This window comes from Clarias gariepinus, chromosome 17, assembly GCF_024256425.1.
Source record: "Clarias gariepinus isolate MV-2021 ecotype Netherlands chromosome 17, CGAR_prim_01v2, whole genome shotgun sequence".
NCBI classification, from domain to species: domain Eukaryota; kingdom Metazoa; phylum Chordata; class Actinopteri; order Siluriformes; family Clariidae; genus Clarias; species Clarias gariepinus.
In genome coordinates this window covers 25,446,767-25,474,553 of record NC_071116.1, presented here as the reverse complement: position 1 = coordinate 25,474,553, position 27,787 = coordinate 25,446,767, and the positions used below count along the sequence as shown (strand labels likewise).

The 27,787-nt window shown below is 38.8% G+C and overlaps 1 protein-coding gene across 2 annotated transcripts in view; it reads right to left on the bottom strand.

Annotated features, from left to right (window-relative positions):
* The window catches only part of gfra2b (GDNF family receptor alpha 2b), a 105,391-nt gene that overhangs the window by 8,531 nt on the left and 69,073 nt on the right, over nt 1-27,787 (bottom strand). The window contains exons 5-8 of one of the 2 annotated variants that reach the window (XM_053515596.1): nt 15,086-15,195; nt 12,181-12,321; nt 11,869-12,056; nt 1,030-1,080 (exon numbers count right to left, since the gene is read on the bottom strand). In XM_053515596.1, coding sequence (XP_053371571.1) covers nt 1,030-1,080; nt 11,869-12,056; nt 12,181-12,321; nt 15,086-15,195 — 490 coding nt within the window. The remainder of the gene's footprint in view (nt 1-1,029; nt 1,081-11,868; nt 12,057-12,180; nt 12,322-15,085; nt 15,196-27,787) is intronic. The other variant, XM_053515597.1, reaches the window with a different exon arrangement.

The following is a 27,787-nucleotide window of genomic DNA, read 5'->3' as shown; positions in this document are numbered from 1 at the left end:
TCTTTTCCTAAGTTTTTTTTTTTTTCTGTGTTTTTATTCACCCTGGAGAGCCATCTGAGCGGAGCGACCTGTTCTTTATTATTATTCAATACTGCAGCACCCATGCAGGTGCTAAAACAAAGGACCTCATTGTGCAGAAAAACTTGGGCACATGACAATAAAGTTCTTGAATCATGAATAAAACCCTGCAATTTAAATTGAAGCTGGTCAGAAGCGGTAATAGGAAAATTACTAAAATTAATTTCAGCTTTAATTAAAAGACCTCCTGACCAATCAGATTTAAGAATTCAACAGCACTATGGTCTAAAATATTGAGGTTTCTTCTATGCAGTATTTCCAATCTTTTGCTCTTCTTGATGATCATTTCTTTCCTTTAAAAGTAAAAATCTTAAAATATAAGATTACCCAGAAGGCAAGGTGATGAGTTTTTTTTTCTCACAATGTCAATAATAGATGAGGTTTATTAAAAGAATGAAAAACAAAACATTTAAACTTGTTTATAACTTGTAAACATTTTCTACATTCAAAATTAATCTGAGAATTATTTATTTATTTATTTCATTTTTTTTAATTGATCAAACTCCTCTGAATAAGTGAGCTGATCTGACTGAGAGTCTGAATGAGCTAAAAGAACAAATCTTTGAATTAAACATGCCTGGTGGTTATGTATTTGAATGTGTGGCAGGTCGTTTCTTATTTCCACTCCCACCTGGACAAGCGTACTCGGGGGAACAGACTTGTGGGATTCCCTTTATCGCCGCTGTTTAAACCAGACATCACTGGGATGCACAGAAGTGATATCATACTAAAGTGATATCATACTGATCTGATGTAAGACCGCCTGAGTCAGCGGACAGGACATCGGCAAGTACACAGTCATGTGACTGCACGCTTTTTGTGTACCGCACTTCAGTCGCTCGGCTCTTCGCTCCGGCGTTTGTGTTTTCGCCCCAGCTCCCAACACACCCAAGGTAATCAAAGTTGTGCAGCTGGAAATGAGCTGAAATTCCCTACGCTTGACGTTCTTACCTCATCTGCACATTCAAAACTGCTGGAGGGAGAACACTTCTCCGTACCATCCTGGGAGACACAGACACAGGAAAATATGATTGCGGAAGATAAAAGCTCCGCTAAACATCCATCAAAACTATTTGTTATGAAAAGCAGAGCTCAGAAACTGTTTCTTTTTTTTTATCAGCCATCCTTATTTGATCCTTAATAGATTCCCAATTTTACAAGACTGAGACAAATCAAATGTCTGGATGTGAGAGTAATCACAAATCAATCTATCAATCTAACACAAACACACAGCGTTAACTATTCTCTCGTTATCTCTTAATGACCTTAGTGGCTGCTCACAGCTTCAGCACTGAAAAAGCAATCTATATCTTTTATGTTACACTGCACAGTGCCTCGCAAAAGTATTCATACTCCTTGAACTTTTCCACATTTTGTCACGTTACATCTACAAACGTAAATGCATTTTATTGGGGATTTATGTGATAGATCAACACAAAGCAGTACATAATGAAGTGAAAGGAAAATGATAAAGGGTTTTGAATTTTTTTTAATAATCCAGTTTCATTTCAATGTCAAATCCAGTTCAAATTAAAAAAAAAAAAAATCCAGTGGAACCAAAGAAGATCCAGCTGTGTGTAATTGAATTTCATTATGTTCTACAGCTGTTCCTTGAAGCCCTCAGAGGTTTGTTAGAGAACATTAGTGAACAAACAGCATCAAGGAACACACCATAGAGGTCAGGGATAAAGTTGCGGTATAGTTTAAAGTAGGGTTAGGTTATAAAAAATATCTCATAGAGCACTGTTCTATCCAACATTCAAAAGCTGTTAAAAGAAAGCATTAAGAAATTTGTCTTTCTTTCAACCGTGGCTTTCTGCTTGCCACTCGTCCATGAAGGCCAGGTTTGTGGAGTAAATGACTAATAGTTGTCCTGTGGACAGATTCTCCCACCTGTAAGATAGGGGTAGCTCAGTGGTTAAGGCATTGGACTACGGTTCGGAAGATCCCAGGTTCAAACCCCACAACCACCAAGTTGCCACTGTTGGGCCCTTGAGCAAGGCCCTTAACCCTCAACTGCTTAGATGTATAATGAGATAAAAATGTAAGTCGCTCTGGATAAGAGCGTCTGCCAAATGCCTAAATGTAAATGTATGTAAGAGCTGTGGCTCTTTGCTGCTCCTCCAGAGTTACCATGGGCCTCTTGGCTGTTTCTCTTTAGGTGGACGGCCATGTCTTGGTAGCTTTGCAGTAGTGCCAGACTCTTTCCCTTTTCAGATGATGGATTAAACAGTGCTCCGTGAGATGCTCAAAGATTATGATATTTTTTAATAACCTAACCCTGCTTTAAACTTCTCCACAACTTGACCGGTCTGGTGTGTTCCTCGGTCTTCATGATGCTGTTAGTTCACTAATATCCTCTAACAAAGCTCTAAGGGCTTCACAGAACAGCTGTATTTATACTGAGATTAAATTACACATAAGTGGGCTCTATTTACTAATTAGGTGACTTCTGAAGGCAATTGGTGTCACTGGGTTTTAGTTAGGGGGATCAGAGTAAAGGGGGCTGAATACAAATGCACACCACTATTTGTATTTGTGAAAACCATTTATCATTTTCCTTTCACTTCATAATTATGTGCCACTTTGTGCTGGTCTATCACATAAATTCGTATTATTTCGAGCAGGTGAATACATCACTTATCACAGTTAGCGGGCTATCTTGTTGCTATATTGAACCTAACATACAAGCGTCCTTTATTTTTTTGTCGGCTCACCGTGGCGAGAAAATCCTCATAGGGACATACATTAATAAATTTCTCTCATTTCTGAGTAACACCTGATGGCTGATATGAACTCAGCTACTCCCCTTCGTTGCAGTTGATGGGCTCCCACTGCAATACAGAATGTTCACGGAGGCGACACCATTGACGAGAGCAACGTGCACAGATGGATGAAGAAGTTTGAAAAGGGGGAAACCAGCATCGAAGACGTGCCATGCAGCGGGAGACCATCAACTACGACAAAGGGGGTTCAGCGATGGTGAAAATGCATGATCTATGTCAGTTTATGAAAAAAAATACTCTCACTATAGCCCTTGCATCTTGTACTATTAGTTTTATAAGCTAAACAAATGAAACCCTTTACTATATAACAGCCCACTATTCTACATAATCAGGTAATTCTTTCTGACATGCCAGTCTAATGATTTATATGATTACATGTTGGCTATAATCCACATTCTAGATATGATTTTCTATCTCACTTGCATTACTTTTACAGATAAACGTGTAAAGCAAATGTAAAAGACATTTTAAACACAGCGTCCTTCATATGTTTTATAACACACAATGTCTTGGGAACTACGCTGCCCTCACTCATACTTCACCTTGGAATTTAATAATTAAAATACCTCAAAATACCTCTTTGTGTTAATTAATATGTGAACCCTTTGAACAGCTCATGGCTTATTCATGAAACATCCATTATAGATGATGAAAAATGTACAGTTCTGCTTTCGACCCTGGTTCCTGAACACACGCACCCTATGAGAGGTCAAATATTCCACAAGGTCACATGTTCAAGTTGCATTCCTCAAGTTTTCTACAGATTACGGACAGAATAAAAAAATATTTTTAATTACATTGTAATATTGACAGTCGAGGTCTCTTTGAAAGTGAAATCCTTTTATTTAACTTACAGATTTAAAGTTAACAGCATTTGTGCTATTTAATCACATTTTGTCTATTCGATGAAAAAAAACAAAAACTCAGCCCTGTTTCTCATTTAGGAGCAAAATGCCAGTACTGTCAGCAAGAACATGCATGTAATTGTTGTTAAACTCATGTTATTTTATCCATATGGCATCCCTGGTCGTTATATAGATGCCAAGTTTGACGACTTGACACCATCAGCCTTTGGCGAAATCATGTACAACTGTGTTGTATTAAAGCTGTAATCACACACACCTGCGTCTCAGACTCACTGAATCAGGTGGATTACATTAGCACTGTGTAAATCAGTAGAACTAAATTATTCTTTTACCGAAGGAATATAATGATTACCGAGATTTTTCCCCCTATATGGCATATTAGTGTGAATATAAGTCACTGTCCACCAAGGGGACATTTTGGAAAGACCTTGATATATCGGTGGACATGTTGTGTTGAGTGAATGAGTGTATCATTGATTAAGGACTCTTGATACACCAGAGTAATTATTTATTAAATGCATATTTAATTTAATTTTTTATTATTATATATATTTTTTTATTTGTTGGGATTTGTGCCAGGATTGTTTCCGGTCGCTATGCGCCACTTTAATTTATTAACTTTTGTTTCGATTCTATTTTGTTGTTCTTTTTTTTTGTTTTCCTGCTCGACTGTAATCTCTGCAATCATTCTCAGGTGTTTGGTATTTAGTTCTCTGTCTGGCATCTGTTTTTGTATTTCTATATCCATCTCTCATTGGTTAGTTGCTCTCTGTAAAGTGACTGCACTGGGTAGTCTTAAGTAAGATTCGAACCCACAGGATGCATAACTGCTCCGTTCGAAGGGAACAGAAAACAGCATTGGTCACTGTTGGTTGTCCGTGCATTACCTGTGCATTACCAGATCCATCAAGATATGTTGTTTATGTCCTGCCTTGTCCCTTGTCCCTGACAATAAGAATTAAACGCGAAAGTAGAAAGCGAAAAGCAGATTTTATTAAACACTTCAATTAAAAAAATAACATGGTATATTTCTATAGAAAAATTATGGCTATTTTTAGTATTATATACAGTATCATAATCCAATCTAAAGAGTATACAGTAGAATAAAATTCTATACAGTAGAATGAACTGTAAAATAAGTGCCAAATGCTCTTATTGTAAAGTGAAATTTACAGTCTTTGTTTACATGATGTTGCGTTAGTCTGAATAATTGTGTTAGTCTGACTAAAACTGGACTTAAGTTTGTGCGACTGAAATCGTAGCAAATCGAACTTGGCAAAGTCGGATCAGCTCGACCAAATGATGTGTTTAAGGGGCCGAATGCAGTAGGTTACATTACATTACATTACAGCTGTAGGTCTCATTCTCCCTCATCTTCCTGGCCTCTTAAAGCCAATTTTCCAGACAGCCTTCCTTAAAACGTCTAATGCATCCCTTACTGATCGTGTCTTGACTTGTTCTGTGTGTCTTCAACTCGTTGTCTGTTTTTTCCGGCACTTGCACACTTTTTCTTTCCAACACGTTTCCTCTCAGTAGCGCTCAGCATCTAGTTGGAGTTTTAAGTTGCCTTACAGCCACCAACCTATATATCTCAATCTCTCTCTCCTAAGCTTCCCTGTCCTTTAACGCTGACTTTTTCAGTCCAGTCTTCCTCCCATTAAATGCTTCCTTCCCTGATCAGTGACTCTCCATTCTAAAAGACTCTTAACATTGCTTTCTACTCTCCCCAGTTCTTGGAGCTGTGCCACCGTATCTAGCCTCTCCTGCATATATTTCCTGCACAAGAGCAGACCATGCTCAACAGTCTCACTTTCATGGCATTCCTCACGGAGTCCCTTTGGGTGTTTACAGACTGTAAATACAGTGCTATTATGGTTACTGTGTCCAATTCTTAGTCCGCTAATTAATACTTCCTCTTTCCGATTTCCCCCCTCCTTATAACATCAACTTTGTCCTGAATTAAATGCAAATGCCTGACATTTGGTTCGTTATCCCACTTCTTTTGCCACTGTTATCTAGTTGTCTGCCTTTGGATAACACCATGACCATATGGGATAGTGTGCATCTCATTTGTACACAAAGTAAAGCATGTGGCACTGTAAAATTGTTCATGTTTTCACTGCTGAACATGCGACCAGTTTCCTCTTTGGCGGTTGGAATCCAGTAGGCTGCATTATCCCCAACTGTAGGTTCTATTTTCTCTCATTTTCCCGGTGTCTTAAAACCAGTTTTCCACTTGAGTTTTCCTTAAAAAACATAAAATGCTTCCCTCCCTGATCTCATCTTGTTTTGCTCCATGTCTTGAACTGTTTGTCTGCTTTTATCCTCTTCTACTTGCTCTTTCTCTCATCCTGTAAGTTGGCCTCCAGCTAGCTTGTTTGTCTAAACGGGTCAAACATCAATACAATACAGAAAGTCCCCAACTTACGAACGTCCGAGTTACAAATTTTGGCAGATACGAATGGACCACAGACCTAAGAACATTCAACACTGTTGTCTTTAACACCGAGACAACAATCTTGTTCAATTCACATTTTACTGTGAGATTCATTTCCTTAGGTGCAGTTATGGTTTTTGCCCACATGATGGCAGTGTGGGGAAATGCGACGGAGAATTAGTCAAATGGATCGGTATGCTTTACATTGTGTATATTCGTGTCAAAGGCGAATAAGACTTCGTCGAGCTTAAGAACAAATTCGACTTATGAACATGCTCCTGGAACAGAACTTGTTTGTAAGTGGGGGACTACCTGTTTTAACAAGCTGTAAGGGAGCATATCGCCACGTATCATAGTCGATATACTTTGGTCAATAAATCCATTCCCCTGCCATGCTTGTATAATGGGACAAGGACAGCAGACCAATTAAAGGGACTAGTTGAGCTGTAGCTGTAGCTCAAATTATCTGTGTGCAAACGTACTGAATGACTAAAGATGGTGCTTAGCTAAAACCCCTGTCAGAGCTGCTGTTATAGAAAAATTTATTTTAAATTTCTAACTAATCAGATTCACAAATTTAACAGTGATGTGCTATAAAGATATTTTACATTCTATATAAACGTTTAACATTCTGAAGTGAGAAAGATTGATTAAAAAAGGCTGCCAAGTAAAATGTTGAATTAATTCTTTAGTATTTTGGGGAGAGAAGATAATACTTCCGTAGTCTTCTAAAGGTTCGAAAAATCCTTTTATGCAATGCAATTCAGCATGCGGTGGAATTCGAATTCACAGTGCGGCAGCACATTTCATATCTATTAACTGCATAAGGGAAATGCCTCTTCCTCTTTTCATTTTTTTTCTTTCACATGGGCTATTATATCTACAGCTTCATCATTCAGCCGTGTCACGATAATGGTCCTGCACCCATTTCTGTGGCAGAACGGTACGCAGCCGCATGGGAGAACCGGCAAGAACATGATGTTTTCATAATATTTAAAACACATTCATGCTAGTGCATTTAGATCCATTTACAGACAGGTAAAGGATGTGTTCTGTAGAAGGGACACTCATGAAATAGGCCAAAAAAAAAAAAAAGAACTGTAGTCATCACTATTCAGTTTAAAATATCTGTACAGTGCCAGGGTGGTGTTACAAAATCATTTTCCTGCTGTTCACTTCAAAGATTAACGGCAGAACCTATCCAACTCATAATAAAAATGGGCATAATATATTTGTGATGAGCCCCCTGCTGTGAAAAGTGTGAGAGACAGTGGGGGAAGCAATCAAAAACACTCAGAGAAAAGACTTGGATAGTAGCGTGACGTGTCATTTAAAGAGATACCAAACAAAACAATATTAATTCCTAATTCACGCGCGGGACTCATACTCCAGTCGCTACAACAAGAGCGCTGAGTGTTTACCGCTGGACCACCAGGGAACAAATATTTGCTGTTCCCCATTGTGTGTGGAAAGCTTTTATGTCCATCCCAGTCTCTGATTAGAACCCTAAACCTGTTATAAACTTAAGGGACCATGGATGTAGTCAGACAGTGAGGAAGTGTCTCCGGATAAATGCTCTAAAGAGAGGTTTTGTTGTTTTGAGTGGCATTTGGGCCAGGGGTAGCTCAGTGGTTAAGGCATTGGACTACGGTTCACAACCACCAAGTTTCCACTGTTGGGCCCTTGAGTAAGGCCCTTGCTCTGGATAAGAGCGTCTGCTAAATGTAAATTTGCAAAGTTGTGCAAGGTTATTTTTTATTAAAGTCTTTCTAACGTTCGATAACAATGTTGTCCTGAAGGAGAACGTTATTACAATGTTGTTGCAACTATTTTATAACGCTCATCCAGTGTCAGCATTCCTGTTGAGTTATGTCTGTTCTTCATAGCAAAATCAGTTCTCTACTCCTGGTGGTCAATAGATATTCATTGATGTTCTATCAATAGAAAGTTGATATTTTTATTCATATTTATATATGTATTTTTGATAGCACTAAACTAGTCAGCTATGTGTAATGAATGCTTTGGATTTTTCTCTGCAAAACAATGAACTGTATACTCGGTGTTTGGTTGGAGGTTAGGAATTATGAGTTACGATGTCAAGTTTTTCTCTGTGAGAAAGTCTTCAGGAAAGTTTTTGTAGTCACTTGGCTTGCTTCTGTTTTATTATTAACTAGAAATAAAAAAGAAAGGCTTTTAGAGAACACACGATGTTAAATGTAATTAAAGACGAAGGTATTTAATTTTGTAATATTCTGCACAATTAAAAGTCCCAGTTTGACTTGAACACCCCTTTCTACTTTGTTATTATGGCCACTTATGTTCATAATGTAAGGATTAAGCTGACAACTTAACAGGCTACAACCTAAATTTAGCCACATCATTGAAACTCAAAACAACTTTAACATGAAAATATTAATTACTATATTCTTATAGTTATTATCGTAAAGGTCTAAAAAAAATTATCAACATTTATTGAACTCATTTACATAATGTACCTAATATTTGAGTAATTCATACAATATGTTCATATAATAAATACATATTTATATAATTTATCTATACCTATATGAAAAGAAATATTACAAAAAAAAAAGTCATATGTGTTAAACGGGAGCTGCAGTCATTTATTAATATACACTGAGGGAAATAAAAGCCTTAACTTTAGCATACATGGTGATACTGTACACATTCTTCTTTTACATAACACTCACATCATTTCCACCAAAACCATGGCATACACACCTGGCCATGCTGAGCTAACGTTCAAAATCATCATAATATCATAAACTGTGATAACAACTCGCCCAGTTACCGCGCTGAAAACAGAATACTGGCACACACCCAAGCCGAAACTAATAAATATCCTACACTCAGATCCTCAGTGTGTGATGGAGAAGAAACAAAGGCACACATCTGTTCTGAAGGGCCCTAAAAACGCCAATAAATTACTTTCTGCGCCGATATTGCTTGAGAAAGGAGCATATGTTCGAGTTTATTACAATCTGGTGCCAGCGTAGATCAAAAGAACATCTCAGTCATAATAATCTGGGACCCGACTGCTTGATCAGAAGTGGAAAGGAACAAAGTCATCACAGTCTGCGAAGTCAAAGTTAATCAAGGAGCTTTATGAAGGATTTCCAATCAACATCTGAAAATAATTCTCTATGCAGAACGCAGTATAATGTGCTCGTTCGTTCTCTGATTGTAATACCATTTATAACAATTACTGAATATTTTCTTTTCTAATTATTTGCCTCAGGTAAGCTGAATACTTTAATAGTTTTAGGAATTGAAAGTTGTGTGTGGTTTAAAATATGATTATAAATTATTATGAATACCGGCAAGATTATTTCAGTTACAGTACGTGTCACGATTTTTCAGTGACATTCTAAACTACTCACATATGGCACATCGCCCCCATGTGGTAAACAATTATTTAGCTTGTTTAGAATTGTAAACAAATCATATATATTATGATATATAAGCATATCATATATTAATCTAAATTATATTAGAAATATATAAAATCTAAGAATATAGCTAGTTATTAAATTGTGATGTTCACAGAATCACAGTACTAGTAGTCCCAGACTTACAAATGAGTTCTGCTCCTGGAGCATGTCCATAAGTCTGATTTGTTCTTAAGTCAGACAAAGTCTTATACACCTTCCACACGAATATACTATTTAAGGCATAAACCAATCCACTTGACTCAACCTTTCTCCACACTGCCAGCATGTGGCCAAAAACCATCAGTATGCACAAGGAAATTAATCTGACAGTGAAATGTCTTTGTGCCTTTAAAATGCGAGGGGAATCTCGGACGCTATTTTGTCTCTGTTTACCACTGTATTAGACGGTGGACACTGTGAGGTTAAGTATTTTTCGAAATTAGGATTATTCATCATCAGGACAGCTTTATAGAACAGACATCCCCCCCCACCCACACATACAATATACTGGGCATATTATACAATCACTTTCACACTGAAAATATTGTATATAATTGTAAATATTGGTATCTGGTTCACCGCATTGTGAGATATTACGGTAATTGAACCAGAAGTAGAACCACGGTTTGTTCGAAACTGCGGAAATTCGTAACTCGATCGTTCATAGGTCGGGGACTACCAGTACAAATCAAATCGCCGTTCTTATCCCTATTATACAGACTGTCTTTATTCAGGTTTAAGCTGTATTTTTTAAAAACTTTTCTTGTTTTTGCATAAATTAGAAATAAATGATCAGCCAATAAAAAAAGGCTGCGTGAAGCTTTACATTACTGCTAAGATGAATAACATTGTTGGATGCAGCAGTGTGCGTAAGTCTTGGGCCCCATTTATTTCTTTATATTTTGCTTCCAAAGAACCAGACGTTCTTGTATTTTAATGGAGTCCTGAGGAATAGTTCTCCAGGCTTCCTGAATGACTTTATCGCTTTCAATTTTTGTCTTTCATTTTTAGTCCTTCAGTCAGTGACCTATAAACCATTCAAGCATAAAAAACAATTTAACTTAAGGCCTGATCAAGGAATCCAGGAAAGACTGATGCTGAGTGCTGAGTGGCTGGACTAGACGAGAGAGGAAATGAGGTTGCTGCTGAGTTTGTCACATAAACAATAGTTTTTAAAGGGGTATTTTTAGGCACTTTACATCCTGTCGCAGTAAAACATTTGTTCACATTTCTTTCATTAATTTTCATCATTTCATTTAATTTAATTTAATATAAAGAAACGAGGGGTGGCTTAAGACTTTCGCACAGAACTCTATTTGCATGCTAAGATTTTATGCTGTGTTGGATTTTGTAAATGGTGTTAATGGTTTCCTAAAAAAAAGTGGCAGTAGGAAGTGTTATTAAAGCTTTAATATTAACAGCCATAATTTATTCATTTCTTAGATGCCTTTTAATTAAAAGCCACTTAGGGTGTTTTTACATATGCCGCGGTTCAAAGCCCCGGTGCGATGCTTTAGGCAGGCGAGAACTCGGCGATCGCACTCTGGTCTGAGAGTGTCTGAGTGAGGTGGTCTCACACTGCTTCAGAGTTAACTATAGTGCAATTTAATTGCAGTGAGAAAGCGAGTCGACTCAGGAAGTCACCCGAGCATCCTGCCTGTTTTGGGGTTTTCAGTATGAGGTGCTAAGCTGACATAGAGGTGCAAACTAAACTGAAGAACTCGCGGTAGCTGTGGTGCTGAAGAAACGCTATCAAGGCCTTGGGAGTGAATTCGACTTACACATCGCATTTGCTGTCTGGTGAATTTTTGAAGCTGTTACATGAGAACTGGCCCATGCATATATGTCCACCTCCAGCCATCTTTTCTAGATGTAGGAGTTACTGAGGTATTGTTTCCTGTTTTAGACGGCAGGAGCATTACGACAGACCAAATAGTATAAGTGAAAACCGCAAAAGAGAACGCTCTCCTTGTCTCTCTCTTCTGATGGAATCCAGCTCTATCCATGCATATGCATGAGTCCTGCGCTAAGAGCTACATAACAGGGAGTTGCCTGGCTGTTTACTGAACCACTACATTCCCTCAAAACCTGAAATCAAATGGATTTGCTGAAACATTTGTTTGAGGTCTTGGGTTGATGCTGTTTCAGAAGAAATGCAGTGGCTCAGAAAATAGCAGGGTAAAGACTTGCAAGATTTGACAAAACCTCAACAAACATGAGATTGCGATCCGTCTGGGTGTTGGACCTACCTTAAGATTAGCGCATGTGGAGAAAAGACACGCGTTCTCGACTGGTTTGACGTCGTTGGTCATGATGTCGGGTTTAGTGATAATGGCAGGATGAAGGTGGGGTTTTTCAGATGGGACGACGGTATGAGATTCGGTGAACGGGAGGAAACCGGCGTCCACTCCGTAACCGAATGCCTGGATTGCGTTTCCTGCAGACACACACAGAGAATTTTAAACAGAATGTGAAAGTGAAGCCTAATGCAAGACGTGCCAATTTTTGTTCTGATTAGTGTGTTATTAAGCGAGGCTACGTGTCGTGTTAATGCCACTCACTTAGACATGCGTTCTCTCTGAAGTCACGCAGGAAAGCTTCACACTCTGTCTCCTGGTTACCGCTTCCACGGCAACTGCACCATGGCGATATGGTGATGTTGGCATGGTTGGCATCCACATAGTTCGGGGTCACGTCTGATCCTGCCGGGGTGTGACATCACAGAGGATCGTGTGTGTTATCAGTGTCAGATTAGCTGCTCTTCACACACATAAGCGCACACGTAATGTATACGCATATTTAACTATTAAAAGTTTACGCTCGTGTTTACACTCTTGTGTTTTTGCACCTTGTACCATCTTGCGTATTGTTATGTTATGTGGACCAACGTGGCTCTTTTTTTCTATAATTAATAGACTGATATTTAACTGGTTATTTGACAATCTTAATTATAGTTTTATTTGCTATAAAGTTCAGCCAAGAGAGCGATCTAAAAAAACAAACAGATAAACTGTTTCTTTGACCCTTAAAACTCAGCACGTAGCAGGGATCCTTGGTGGCCACACACAATTAAACAATGATTGATTTAAAAAAAAAAAAAAGGCTTACAAGGAGGTCCTGCTGGTGTGTGTCGACAGGGGAGGCTTAAGACAGCAAACTGTGCATTTGGGTTTTCAGTTATGTCAAGTAGATCTGAACACGTAAATTTTACCTCTGTGCAAAAATGTGAAACTCACCAAATGTTCATCTTGTTAAATTTTTTTTTGGTCATAAAAACGACAAAAACAACCATAAAAGCATGATTTTATATATATATATATATACAGTCATGTGAAAAAATTAGGACACCCTTTGAAAGCATGTGGTTTTTTGTAACATTTTTAATAAATGGTTATTTCATCTCCGTTTCAACAATACAGATAGATTAAAGTAATCCAACTAAACAAAGAAAACTGAAGAAAAGTCTTTTCAAGATCTTCTGTAAATGTCATTCTACAAAAATGCCTATTCTAACTGAGGAAAAAGATAGGACACCCTTGCCCCTAATAGCGAGTGTTACCTCCTTCGGCTGAAATAACTGCAGTGAGACGGTTCTTGTAGCCATCTACCAGTCTTCGACATCGGTCTGAGGAAATTTTACCCCACTCCTCAATGCAGAACTTTTTCAGCTGTGAGATGTTTGAGGGGTTTCTTGCGCGTACAGCCCTTTTCAAGTCACCCCACAGCATCTCAATGGGATTCAAATCTGGACTTTGACTTGGCCATTCCAGGACTCTCCATTTCTTCTTTTTCAGCCAATCTTTGGTTGATTTACTAGTATGTTTTGGGTCATTGTCATGTTGCATGGTCCAGTTCCGCTTCAGCTTTAATTTTCTAACTGATGGTCTCACATGTTCTTCAAGCACCTTCTGATACACAGTAGAATTCATCGTGGATTCTATGATGGTGAGCTGACCAGGTCCTGCTGCAGCAAAGCAGCCCCAAACCATGACACTTCCACCTCCATGCTTCACAGTTGGTATGAGGTTCTTTTCTTGGAATGCTGTGTTTGGTTTACGCCAAACATGTCCTCTGCTGTTGTGTCCAAATAATTCAATTTTGGACTCATCTGTCCAAAGAACATTATTCCAGAAGTCCTGGTCTTTGTCAACTTTATCTCTGGCAAATGTCAGTCTGGCCTCGATGTTTCTCTTGGAAAGCAAAGGTTTCCTCCTTGCACACCTCCCATGCAAGTTAAACTTGTACAGTCTCTTTCTGATTGTAGAGGCATGTACTTCTACATCAACAGTAGTCAGAGCCTGCTGTAGTTCTCGAGATGACACTTTAGGGTTTTTGGAGACCTCTTTTAGCATCTTGCGGTCTGCTCTTGGGGTGAACTTGCTGGGGCGACCAGTCCTGGGCATGTTGGCAGTTGTTTTGAAAGCCCTCCACTTGTAGACTATCTTCCGGACAGTGGAATGGCTGATTTCAAAATCTTTTGAGATCTTTTTAAATCCCTTCCCAGACTCATAGGCTGCTACAATCTTTTTTCTGAAGTCCTCTGACAGCTCTTTTGTTCTCACCCTGGTGCTCACTCTCACTTCAACAGTCAGGAGCACACCAAACTAAATGTCTGTGGTTTAAATAGGGCAAGCCTCATTCAACATGCAGAGTAACGATCTACTAATTATGTGCACCTGGTGTGATATACCTGTGTGAGATCTGAGCCAATTTAAGAGGGAATACATGTGAGGGTGTCCTATCTTTTTCCTCAGTTAGAATAGGCATTTTTGTAGAATGACATTTACAGAAGATCTTGAAAAGACTTTTCTTCAGTTTTCTTTGTTTAGTTGGATTACTTTAATCTCTCTGTATTGTTGAAACGGAGATGAAATAACCATTTATTAAAAATGTTACAAAAAACCACATGCTTTCAAAGGGTGTCCTAATTTTTTCACATGACTGTATATATATATATATATATATATATATATATTTGCTATTTCTTTTCATTTTCTTTGTATAGTTGGTTAAAATTCAATTCATCATATTGACCAGTTTTTTTTTCCTTTATTTTTGTTAAACAAATAGTCACAAAAGTTGTTGAAATACTGCATGTTGTTGTTTGCCTGAGGTTGTATTTGCCTAATACTGAGACCTGATAAAAATAAAAAGAGGAAGTACTAACTTTTGAACTCTTTATGTTACTGAAAGCAAATAATATATATATATATATATATATATTTTTTTTTTTTTTAGCTTTATAATTTGGCCCTTCGTTAAAGTTTTCCTCCCTCCAATAAATTAACTTCAGTACCAGACTCTGTGCTTTCTTCCTAATACAGTATAATATCCCACTCCTTGTCTCAGTGCTATTGTAACCAGATAATCAATATTATGATTGCAATGTTCTGACTGATCGATGTGTTAACACACAGTACCGCGTAGACATCTCTCTGCGGTGAGGATGTTCGTCTAATCACTTACCTATGAGCCCAACGTAGGACACGAGACAGCCGTGGTAGTTGTCATTAGGACAGCTCGTTATCGAGTGCGGAGTCGTCTGGCAGTTCATGTGGAAGTCTGCCAATCTGGATCTAATCCAAAAAAAAAAAGATGAATGAATGTCAACATGTCTGAGAAACACATTTAAGTAAACAGGAGCAAGATTAAGGTAAATCCTTTTTTACACTGTGGTTCAATAAACATAAACATAACATCTGTGTCCGATAAATCACCGTTCAGTGCAGTTTTGCAGATCATGAATTATATTACGGAATCTCTCTCTCAGTCCACTGATGATAAAGTTATATGGACCAGATTTACTTTGTGCAATATTTATTTATCGTAGATATGTCTCACATCTGTCCTTGCTGATCTCGTAGTGATGGAAAAAACAAAACAAAAAAAACATGGCTTTCTCATGACATGAATTTCTCATTTTCATTGTGGCTGAACTGTTTCGAACATGTGGATTTTTACTTGTCCCAGCGATATGCTTTCAAATTTTATATACATCATCAGTCTGTTTAGTTATGATACTATACATAACTATTTTAAATTTTATAATCACAGACTTATACTGGCAATATTCCTTTAAAAACTGCAGTCATGAACATGATGCTATTTTTGAACACCCTCTGAAACACTAGGGGGCGCTAATATTTTGTTAGAAAAATAACTTGGAACATATAGCAATATTTATAATTGCTATTACATGCGCTTTCATTGTGACTGCACAGGGTGTATTTGACAAAAAAATGCTTGTCTGTTTATTTTTAAGTGGTATTAAACAATATTATCAGGTCATAACTTATGCAATAGTCTATCTAAAAAAAAAAATCCCGTAATTTTTAGATGGGCCTCAAAAACAAACAAAAAAAAACAAAACAGATTTTGTATAACTGGTTTTTAGTTATACAAAAAACTTTTTTGCCTTTTTTAATTTTTGTATTGGCCAAGCAACAAGTCAAAACAAGTTGAAGAGACTTTCCCTAATATGACCTCATGTAAGGGGACCCACCCCCCCATTGCTCAGCTGATTAACATAGACACTAAAACAGCATCGTCTGAAGAGGAGTGAAAAAAAAGGAGTTTGAGGTGATATCTGTTTAAGGTATTTCAGGCGAGGCATTAACACACTTTTGGGGTAGCTCTTAGATCTAATGCAAATTTTTTTATTTTTATTGCTTTAAATGCAACTAGAAACAGATATAAAGTACAATGCGTCACTGATTGATAAAAAAATTGAGAATTTGCTGAGGGAGTAAAAACAGTAATCATGTTCAGGGTGGTAAATGTCAGGTCACATCAGCACATGATTATTATTTTTTTTATCTCAGTATGTTATTTCACATATGAAGACATATACCATATGATGTTGATCTGATTAAAACGAAAACCAGAGCTTTTTTATATTACAAATGCATATTTTCATATACAGTATAAGCAAGTCTATTGCGACTAAGATTCTGAAGCTCTGTGGTCTATGAGTAAAATATCTCAGACTGATAGTGTAGTAATAATGATATTTCTAAAAAGACCCTGTTTATCGTGTCGAGACACACCTATCCAATCCCGAACACGGTATGTGTGGCTGAACTTTTTCATGCACCTGATAAGAGAAAAGGTCAATGTTATTTCTCGGGCAAACTGAGATAAAAATGCATGTTGCATTTGGCTTTGCATTTCATCCTTCTGATAGCAGCGGCACCAACATGCCATCAAAAAAAATCCCTCTATTACAGAACAAACGGTGGCTCTGAAAGTCGGCGCTTTCTGAAGGCTTTCTGGATTATTACCTTGTGCTTTTTCGCACAGCTGAAACACGGCAGACTGATCGCAGAAATGCACTGCTAATTTCACTGAAGTGACTGGAACATATTCAAGTACTGCGCACACTCAGACCTCATCTGCCACTGTGTTTGGAGTGCTGTATGGAGAGTCCTGTTTTCATTCTGTCTTGCCTATGTGCCTGCGAATAATCTGTCGGGCCAGACCATCAGACCAAGGACATTTTAAGAAAATTTCAAACATTAATACAAATCTTCATATAAAAATTTATATCTACATTAATATCCTGCTTACTAAAAGGAAATACATTATAACTAATTTCTACTTCTTTTTTTTTGTAGCTTTTTGTCCCGATGATGTCATTGTTAACCAGCCTCCCATTAGCATGTCCAATACATTAGTTCTCATTGTTCTTGTTTCAGCTGCCCGTATCACGCGGAGTTGCCACGCTGGATCATCTCATCTCATCTCATCGTTTGATTTGGCACAGGGTTTGTGCCGCTTCTGTCTGTCAGTCTTAATAAAGGGGGTGTGACGTCTGTCTGTCAGTCTTAATGAAGGGGTGTGGCTTCTGTCTGTCAGTCAGTCTTAATAAGGGGGTGTGGCTTCTGTCTGTCAGTCAGTCTTAATGAAGGGGTGTGGCTTCTGTCTGTCAGTCTTAATGAAGGGGGTGTGGCTTCTGTCTGTCAGTCTTAATGAAGGGGGTGTGGCTTCTGTCTGTCAGTCTTAATGAAGGGGGTGTGGCTTCTGTCTGTCAGTCTTAATGAAGGGGGTGTGGCATTTGTTTGTCAGTCTTAACGAAGGGGGTGTGGCTTTTGTCTGTCAGTCTTAATAAAGGGTGTGTGGCGTCTGTCTGTCAGTCTTAATGAAGGGGGTGTTGCTTCTGTCTGTCAGTCTTAATGAAGGGGGTGTTGCTTCTGTCTGTCAGTCTTAACGATGGGGTGTGGCTTCTGTCTGTCAGTCTTAATGAAGGGGATGTGGCTTCTGTCTGTCAGTCTTAACGAAGGGGGTGTGGCTTCTGTCTGTCAGTCTTAATGAAGGGGTGTGGCTTCTGTCTGTCAGTCAGTCTTAATGAAGGGGTGTGGCTTCTGTCTGTCAGTCTTAATGAAGGGGGTGTGGCTTCTGTCTGTCAGTCTTAATAAAAGGGGGTGTGGCTTCTGTCTGTCAGTGAGTCTTAATGAAGGGGTGTGGCTTCTGTCTGTCAGTCTTAATGGAGGGGGTGTGGCTTGTGTATGTCAGTCTTAATAAGGGGGTGTGGCTTCTGTACATCATCTTCTTTATTAGAAATTACAAAGAAACCACACTTAATTAGGGAGGTGTGGCTTCCGTCTTAGTTTTAGTAAAGGTGGTGTGGTTTCTGCATTTTTTAGTCTTAAGAAAGGAGGTGTGCCCTCTATAAGTCTTAATGAAGGAGGAGTGACTCCCGCCAGTCACAGTGAAGAAGGTGTGGCTCCCGCCTGTCTGTCTTAATGAAGAAGGCGGGGCTTCTGTCTTGGTTTTAATGAAGGCGGTATGGCTTTTGTCTGTCTTAATGAAAAAGGCGTGGCCTCTATCTATCAGTACTGTAATAGTAAAGGAAGTGTGGCTTCTGTGTCTACCTGTCTCAATAAAGGGGGGGTCTGTCATCTGTCTGTCACTCCTAGTAAAGGAGGTGTGGCTTCTGTCTGTCACTCCTAGTAAAGGAGGTGTGGCTTCTGTCTGTCACTCCTAATAGGGAAGGTGTGGTTTCTGTCTCCACCAGTTCCAGTAAAAAAGATGTGACTGCTGTCCCTGTCAGCCCACACACAGCTAACAATTTTTCCACGATACTGAATCTAGACGCAGTTTATTGTATTCGCATGTATTCAGTCAGCTCCAAAGTCTATTGCACTAAATGCTCAGATACTTACACTGTATCTGTTGTACTTCTGGACATTATTATTGCAGCAGCCGCGCTGCAGATCACTCAACCCTCATTATTTTACACACACTGCAGCTCTAAGCTTTGATTGCTGCTTTAATAACCCAAGGATGAGCATGGTGCGCGTATGAACATTACGAACGGCACAAACAAACAAGTAAGCCAAAACCTTCCTAATTATGTTTGATTACAAACCTGGGGACCATCAACGATTACATGATATTAACGTACAGCTCGGGGCGATTGATTATACATTTGGTGGAGCAGGTTGGAATGGGATTGAGGATTGTAATAGGAAATGAAGCAGGTCATTATGAGGCCCATAATGCAATATTTAAATTTCTTAATTAAGAAATGCCAAAGCTGAATGCCTGATTTACATAGTTAATTACCTGATGACCCTATTAACAGTAGAAAACATGATGTTTTGTGTTAACCTCTTCTCTGGCTGTCTATTTTTAATCTAGAGATCTTTATTTTTTATCTATCCATCCATCCATCTATCTATCTATCTACCTCTTTTTCTATCTGACAGGAGGTCTATACTGTATATCTATGTAGTCAATCAGTCATCAGGGTCAGTACTACATTTAGTGGAAACAGCAGACAGACAGACAGACAGACAGACAGACAGACGATAGATAGTAAGAGGACCCACTTGTTCCGTCTCTCTTCCTCCCCAATGTTAACAGTTCTGCTTATTCGACTTTCCCTCAGCGTGATTTAGCTCTGGGCGTCTATCCTGTAACTAATGTGCTGGATCTGGGTTCATTTGTTTCAGGAATATACCAACAGGCTTCAGAGGAGTGAGATAACAAATGGCTTTAATAGCAGTTTTGCTCTCAGGCCGTATCTTGCGCTTTGTTCCTGCTCACTTCACCGCTAAATTAATGAAGCAACGTTTTTGCTGGTTTTCTATTTCTCTGCTCTTTTTTCCCACTTCGCTCTTTGTAGGTATCTAAGTACTCGGGATATCTGGAGGGAAGGTCAGCCTGAGTTCCCGAACGCTTTGTTTGTGGTGAGGACCGAGAAAGAAAAAAAAACCTTACTGGATGATCAAATCCATCGATGCATCGACACTAGCAGTCAAAAGTTTGGACACACCTTCTAATTCTATAGTCTTTCCTAATTTTTATTTCTTTCTACGCTGTAAAAACAATACTGACGGCATCTAAAATATACAGTAATCTTCTTTATAACGGCTCTAATCTGAGGTGCTGGTTGTTAATTGGTGATTTTTGAGGCTGGTGACTCTAAATGAACTTCTCCTCTGCAGCAGAGGAACGTTTTGGTCTTGCTCTCCTGGGAAGGTCTTCATGAGAGACAGGTTCGTCATGGAGCTTAATGGGTTTTGTAAACGCACTCGACGATACTGTTCTTGCACGAACTGTTCCAGAACAGCTGAGCTTCATGTCTTAAAGTAAAAACTGACTGTTGGTGTTGTTGGTACTTAATTACATAAATCCATATGTGATATTTCAACGTTTTGAAAAAAACAAATCCAGTATTGTGTTAAACTGTGTCCAAACTTGTATTATCTCGTATGTCCAAAGTTGTGCAAACTTTTGTCTGGGACTCTCTCTCTCTCTCTCTCTCTCTCTCTCTCTCTCTCTCTTTCTACCTGTCTATCTTTTGTCCTTTCCGTTACGTATTGTTTTAAACATTCTGGCTGTAGTAATATAAATACTTAAAGTTAATTAAAAGGTAAGTGGGCCTTCTCCTATAGGAAAGCAATCAGTGACTGTGTGGTGTGATGCACCCAGCAACAGAAGCCACTGACATCACTCCTGAGTTACCACCCTGAAGGTGATCAACATCCTATAACAGTGTGGATCAGCCACAAAATGTTATTTCCTCTTATCAGTTACATGAAGAATCAGCCTCCCCTATTTTCCTCTATCTGTGAAATTAATGAGACAGCTCGTCATATTACTGAGAAGCCGCAAAGAGCAAAGTCCTCGTCCCAAAGGAATACATATTCATGAAATACTTTGAATTCAGACGAAAAAAAAAAAAACATTCCTATCCTAGTCGCGCTCCTGAATGTGTGTAAATTTATTCACACGCAGACTAACTAATGTCAACCTCGACTTGATCAACTCTGAATCATATAATTTGCATGTTTTCTTCTTTTTTCACTTTTATATCAGTATTATAATGCTGAGTTGAAATAGCTTAATTTCATAAGATTACAGCATTTAGCAGTCCGGCTTATTAAAGTGCTCTAGAGTCTCTCTCAAAAACACTTTCTGATGCTAGTTCAAAAGATAACGGACTAAGAGTAGCTTTAAGAACCTTTTGTAAAAAAAAAAAGACATGTTTATATTATTGACATCAATTAAATGATACAAAACCAACATATAAATTTAGACATATAAAACTTATTTTCAGTTACGCTTTAGAATTCGGTTATTAAAGGCAGTGTTTAAATGAAGGTAGCGTCGGACTCTTGATGCAGAGCAAGCCATAAGCGAATTCCACTTTTATCCTTCAGCCTTTAACCAGCTGTCTATTTATTCATCCATCCATCCATCCATCTATCCATCCATCCATCTATGAACCTCTGTTGTCCAACTAGAACGCCAATGCTGTCCACTGTATTTATTTCCATTTTGTATGACTGTGAAAAGATCTCCAGTCAACCTTCACACACTACAGGCAATTTAGGAATGTCAATCAGCCTAATCTGCATGTCTGTGAATTGTGGGAGGAAATCAGAGAACCTGTAGGAAACCCACTAACCACTAACCTATACACACCAATCAGCCACACCATTACAACCCCGTCTATTATTGAATAGGAACATGAGCCAGTCCTTCCTTGAATCACTTTTGGTACATCCTGACCACTGCAGCCTGAGAACATCCCACACAACCTACAGTTAAGGACTTGCTCTGACCCTGTCCTCTAGCCATCACAATTTGGCCGTTCTCACACTAGCTATCATTTCTTGTTACAATGGCAGGCTGGGCGTGGGTGGGATATATTATGCAGCAAGTTATTTTTTTTTCTTTTTCTCCTGAAGTTGATGTACTGGAAGCAGGAAAAAATGGACAAGCGTAAGGATTTGAGTGACTTTGGACAAATTGTGGTGGATAGAGAACTGGGTCAGAGCAACCCAGGGATGTTCCAAGGCTGCAGTGGTCAGGACTTCCTGATCCAAGGAAGGAAAACTGGTGAACTAGCGACAGGGTCATGGGCAGCCAAGACTCACTGATGCACAAGGGCAGTGAAGGCTGGCCCGTGCAGCTACTGCTAATAGCTCAAATTGAGGAAAGATTAATGCTGGTTCCACTAGAAAGGTATCAGAACATTATTAGGCAGGGGTATATGTGGGGTAATGTACATGCGCGTACTTGTGTATCACGTGTTAATTAACAAAATAGATTTACTCAATAAATAATATAAGCAATATATGCTGTTTGCTTATAGGTAGACATATGGTAACATATTTTTATACATCACTATATATCATAATGTATATATCATAATATATGTTTTTAACATAAGTGACCATACAGTGTACTGTAGTAACATACTGTATATTGCATCTGTGTATGGGGCGTTACAATGTATTGTCAATGTGCAGTATTTCCCAGCACTCTACCTTACCTACAATATATCTACCTGTCTGTCTCTCTATACAGATGGACAGAGAAATAATCATTAGGGAAACACTCCATCGAGGGGGTACAGGATACATCATAAACTTCAACAGGAAGTCCAGGGTAAACCCCACATATTTATGTGAAATGACAGCACGAAACACAAGACCTGATTAAATTTCTAACACACCTAACTCTAATACCTTATATATTCTCCACTATTGTAAGTGCAGTACAGTTTGTTTTGATTGACTGAAAGCAGCAGAGATGATAACACACAGAATAATGCATTATACTGTGGGAGTCAATATCAGGTGTTAGTCAATGAATCATGATGGATTCATCACAGTTGTAAATAATGGATTTTATATATGGAAGAACTGTGGAGAATTTCGATATTATTTTTCGCAGATTCCTGGATGCGACTCTATCGCTCTCATCCGTCAGCAGGGTTTTGGCCCACTTTATTTTCCTAATTTGAGTGCTATAGCTGTGGGTATTGGAACAGATGGTGCCCATCGTGTCCTGGCATGGTATCAGCGGGCATGTCCTCACACAATAGAGAAATTATATTCGGTGGAAAGAAAAAAGGATCCGCGGCCAGATATCTGAAGCACTTTGAAGATTGAGCATAGGTAGTGTTAGTACAAATCAAACCGGTAGTGTTCAAGTCAAACCGGGACTGTAAAACCGACTGGCAGTTTCAGAAGACTTCAAGCATAGTACGGAGATGAGTCTCTCAGTCGCAGTAAAACATTCGAATGCCAGTGTATTAGACATAAAACAGGCGTAATGAGAAAACATTCAACCTTGATGGTGTCCAAGCACTAGTGCAACGCTGGGATGAGTGCATAAGTGTAGCAGGAGATTATACAGAGAAATAAGGGAAGTTTTTACTTTTACCATTGTGTTCCGTTATTGTGCACAAACAAAAGTCCCAGTTTGACTTGAACACCTCACATAAATATAATTGTATGATTATTATTCTTCTAAAATCAGTTGCACTTATACAGTACCTCCAGCACAAATGGCTGATAAATAACTTTGTGCTTCCATATAAGGTAATGTATGAGCACACACTATTCTATTAATTAAAAACAATCAATTTTTAATTAAGCTGAGTTACTGTGACCATGCCAAAGTTTTCTCTCTATCGTCCTGAAGTCTTTTTTTTTGTTGCTCTTGGAAACAGCAATTACACTTTTTCATGCATTAATGTATGACACATTGTGTATTTTTATCCATTTATAGTTAGTTGAGGAATGTGCTATATCAGCTATAAACTGCGGTAACCTCGACAGATTCTTATTTTTATTAGCCGTGAAGTCAATAATGCAAAGGAATAAAAGTTTATAGAGAAATGCATCCAGTCTCATTGGGAGGAACTTTCATCATGCGGTGAAAATGATGACCTGAAGCATGTTGTCGACGCAGTACAGGAGTTTATCAGGGCAAAACAAGTACAGGGTTTCAGATCGGCCATACATAAGGATATGATACGATAAAACTTCATCAGTTAACACCAAGATCGTCATCATCATCATTGAACAAAAAGTTGTAATCCTGACCAGTTCATCCATTTAACATCTCAACTGATAGAATTCTGGGAAAAGCGGTATTATATTCTCTCAGGTTGTCTCTATTTCTCCTTCCTGGTGGTGTAAAAGTGTGTGCTCGAGCTTTCTGTGACCTATTGTTAGCGATTTTTCTAACTAGTTGGAGTGTGCGCTTCTTCTGCTCCTATTTAAATGCTTTTGCAGCCTGAATGTCAGCAAGTTTTGAGCAGACATTAAACAAGCTGAAAAGCTTTCATTTATATCGTACAGACAGGCTCCAGTACCAAGCAGTTACACCACATAAAAATATGCTTTGAATGACAGAACCGTACAATAAATCAAGGATCTGCTTGCTTGCACTGAATGAGTTTAACCTCTGGAGGAAGTAAATACGCTGCCGCACTGTATTTGTATAGCACAAGCAGCGCACGTGTATCGACCATGACCATGTGGCATCCGTATAAATGTACACGTGTTTGTCTGATTCTACCTGATTGTTTCAGAGGGAATTATTACTGTTGAAGGAAGATACAAGATTTCTACTGTTGGCATTTACACAGCGCTACACATTATAATGTTCTACCTCTTCTACCACAGACACGTTTTTTAAGAAAAGGCTGGTACAGCAAGTAGCTGATTAGTTACATTAGCTGTTCTGGGAACGTAGACACTAACATTTGCATGGCATGGGGTTCTCCAGCACCAGGCTTAGGAACACCTGTGCTTTGCTCTGGACTAAGGTAAGAATAGTGCAACTTGTCCTGCTATGGGTGAGCTCTTGTCTCCAGGAGGAATAGCACACATGCATCCATCCATTATCTTAAAGTATGAGGTCATAGGGGGTCTGGGTTTAGAACCCAGGGTGCATGGAAGAGTTCACTTTTAACAGGATGTCGAAGTCCCAGGGTGAGTCCAAAATTCTCCTTACTCCGGCTGTAGAATTTATTTTACTCAACTTTTCAAGTCCATCTGTCAACAAGCTTTCGTATTCCCTTATTAAAAATTTTTTTTAGCTGCGAGCCACAAATGCACCACTGTCTTCACTTCTTCATCAGAAGTGAATCTTGTGCCTCGCCGGGCTGCTTACAAAAAATCTGATGGAGTGTGATCAGGTTTTAACGATTTAACACCTCAAAACGATGTCGACAGTGTGGTCAGAAGTGTGCAGACGTGCATCGTCATGCAAAATATCGACGCCCTTGAATATCAGTCCACTGTGTTTAATCCTAAGTTTAGTCTTCAGCTTTTTAATAAGCGTCTCACTGTAACAAGCACAATCGATTGTTGGACTTTATTCCTGATAATGTTCCAGTACTGTTCCAGCTGATGGTTGGAACTTTTGAACTTTTTCTCGGTTGGTGATTGAGGATGTTTCCGTTCCAGACTCTGCCGTTTACTCGCAGGCTCGTAGTGATGAATCCGTGTCTCATCACCAGTGATGATTCACTTTAAGAAACTTTAAGAAAAGCACTGATGAGACAGTGCAGCCATCAGAAGTTTTAATATAACCAGATCATTTTCTTTCTCACTCACCCTCGTATAACAGGGAGCTTGCACACTCAATTATAGATGACGAGTAATTTGGAAATGTCAATCAACCTACTATGCATGTTTTTGGACATAAACATAAAATGACGAGCACTGCAAACTCAAAAAACATGGTACAGTAGAATAATTTGGTAAATGAAACAGATGTGTGACATGAGATCGAGGCGCTGTGTGTGTGGGAAGCTGTTACGTCCGTTCCAATCTCTGATCGGAGTTTTCAATTATTCGACGTTATCGCAACATCATTTTATCAACGTCTTTCCAAGTTCCTAGAACAGCATTGTCTGCATGGTGAACATCGTCCTAGATCATTGTATGAGATGGAGCATTATGGAGAAGTGCCAGATTCTTGCCGGGTCACGAAACAGAATTAACGACACACTTAGTGTGACACTCAGCTAAAAATACCGCGTGTTAGGAGTGAGAGAGATTACAAGAGTGGTGCTGGGTTTTTACAGAAATGTTGCTGTCGTCGTCACTCGTAACCCTTTATCCTGTATTGACACACTTCGTCTGCATGTCTTTGGACTGTAGGAGGAAACCGGAGTACCCCGAGGAAACCCACAAAGAACAGGGAGAACAGGCAAACTCCATGCACACAGAGACGGGAATTGAACCCGGACCCTGAAGGTGCAAGGCGACACTACACCACTACACCACCTTGCAGAAATATATGCTGACAAAAAAAAAAAAACAAGGCTTTTGAGCAGCTCTAATATTTGCAGTTGATTCACAGTGAGCGCGTCTTGGTGATGCACCGCAACAATGGAGCAATTTTCTGCAAGCGTGCTTTCATTAAAACATACAAGACACCCTTTGATTACTAAATAACACTGTAAGATGTGTAAAGTTCAGGTATTATTTTTAAGACTCACAGCTTCTTCATCCATGTCGAGCCTCTCACGGTGCAGGAGACCGAGCAGTCGTGTTTGTCCTCGTTTCTATATTTATACCTTTATACCGCGGCGTCTCATCTGTTAGGCCTTTCTTTCTGATTTCTACCTGCTTTATTTGATTTAAGTTTATAATCTGATTAATATCGAGACAAGAAATGTGAAAATACTGATTATTTTATGCAAAAAAGATATATATATATATATTTTTTTAGGTTTCATAGCACATCTGACATCAATACGCATGTGTGTTCTGCTTTTAATTCCCCGACATGGTTCACCAAAGCAACAGGATTAAGCAACACAGATGTGCAGGTTGTGAAACCTTTCCTGTTTGTTTGTTTTTTTCCCACCACACTCTTCTATATTCCCTCAGATGCGATGAGAATGCGATATGACAGCGGCTTATCTTGACAAAGAAACCCGAGGTTTCTCTGCCACGCTTCAACCTCCAGCTTTTTTAACTCGGAGTCCTTCGAGAAGATGATCGGTCCAGAGGAATATCGTGCCTCGTGATCTCGCTACATCCTGCCTCCAAACAGTTAACACACGAATGTGCGGAAACAATCCCATCACCTGAAATGAATTACAGTTAGGAAACGGTCTCCCTCGAGGGAGCTTTCATACTAAAGCTGTGTGTTTTCTGGCTTGAAAAAACATGCTTGTGTGATTGATGTCAGAGCGCAGATGAGGGAAAAAAAATCAGGTATGACATCAAACATTCAGGATGAGAAATCAGTGCCTGCTGATTAACAAAGGAAAAAGAAGGAGGGATCAGATATGGTCTGATGTTTTCATTCTATTACATTTAAAACGATGATTTTGTCTCTGCATGTCAATTTGCTTAGATTGTTTTTTTTTTCTTTTGATAGAAACAACTTTAAGACATTTTAATAGAATATTTTATGCCAGAATATTACACAGCTATACAGCCTTTTTGCTTGCGTGGGTAATTTTCTTGTCTTTCAGCTGAAAAATGTAATGAATTCCAGTCCAACGCGTTATCAGTGCAAGAGTAGAGCAAATTGCATGAATAAACGTCGACCTTACTGACTTCCGATTTTCCCAAATCTGAACATTTCAGAGTATCTTATTCTCTATTGTTGTTGTTGTTTTTGTTTTTTTGGTCCGTCTACTTTCCTCACGCCCTTGTTCATGTCTTGATTGTTAATTCACTAAGTTAACTAATAACTTAAGGCTATCAATATCAATGTGTTATTTGCTTTCTTTTCATTTTAACGCATTACTTTTTCGACTTGAGTTTGACCCTAATGGCTTCCCGTAATCGCATCGCGGTTTTAACATAAACAATAAGATGACAACAATCACAGGTGTACTGCGTGGAAAGTTTATAAAGTCTATAAATAGCTTTTAGATGGAAGTTTATGATACAA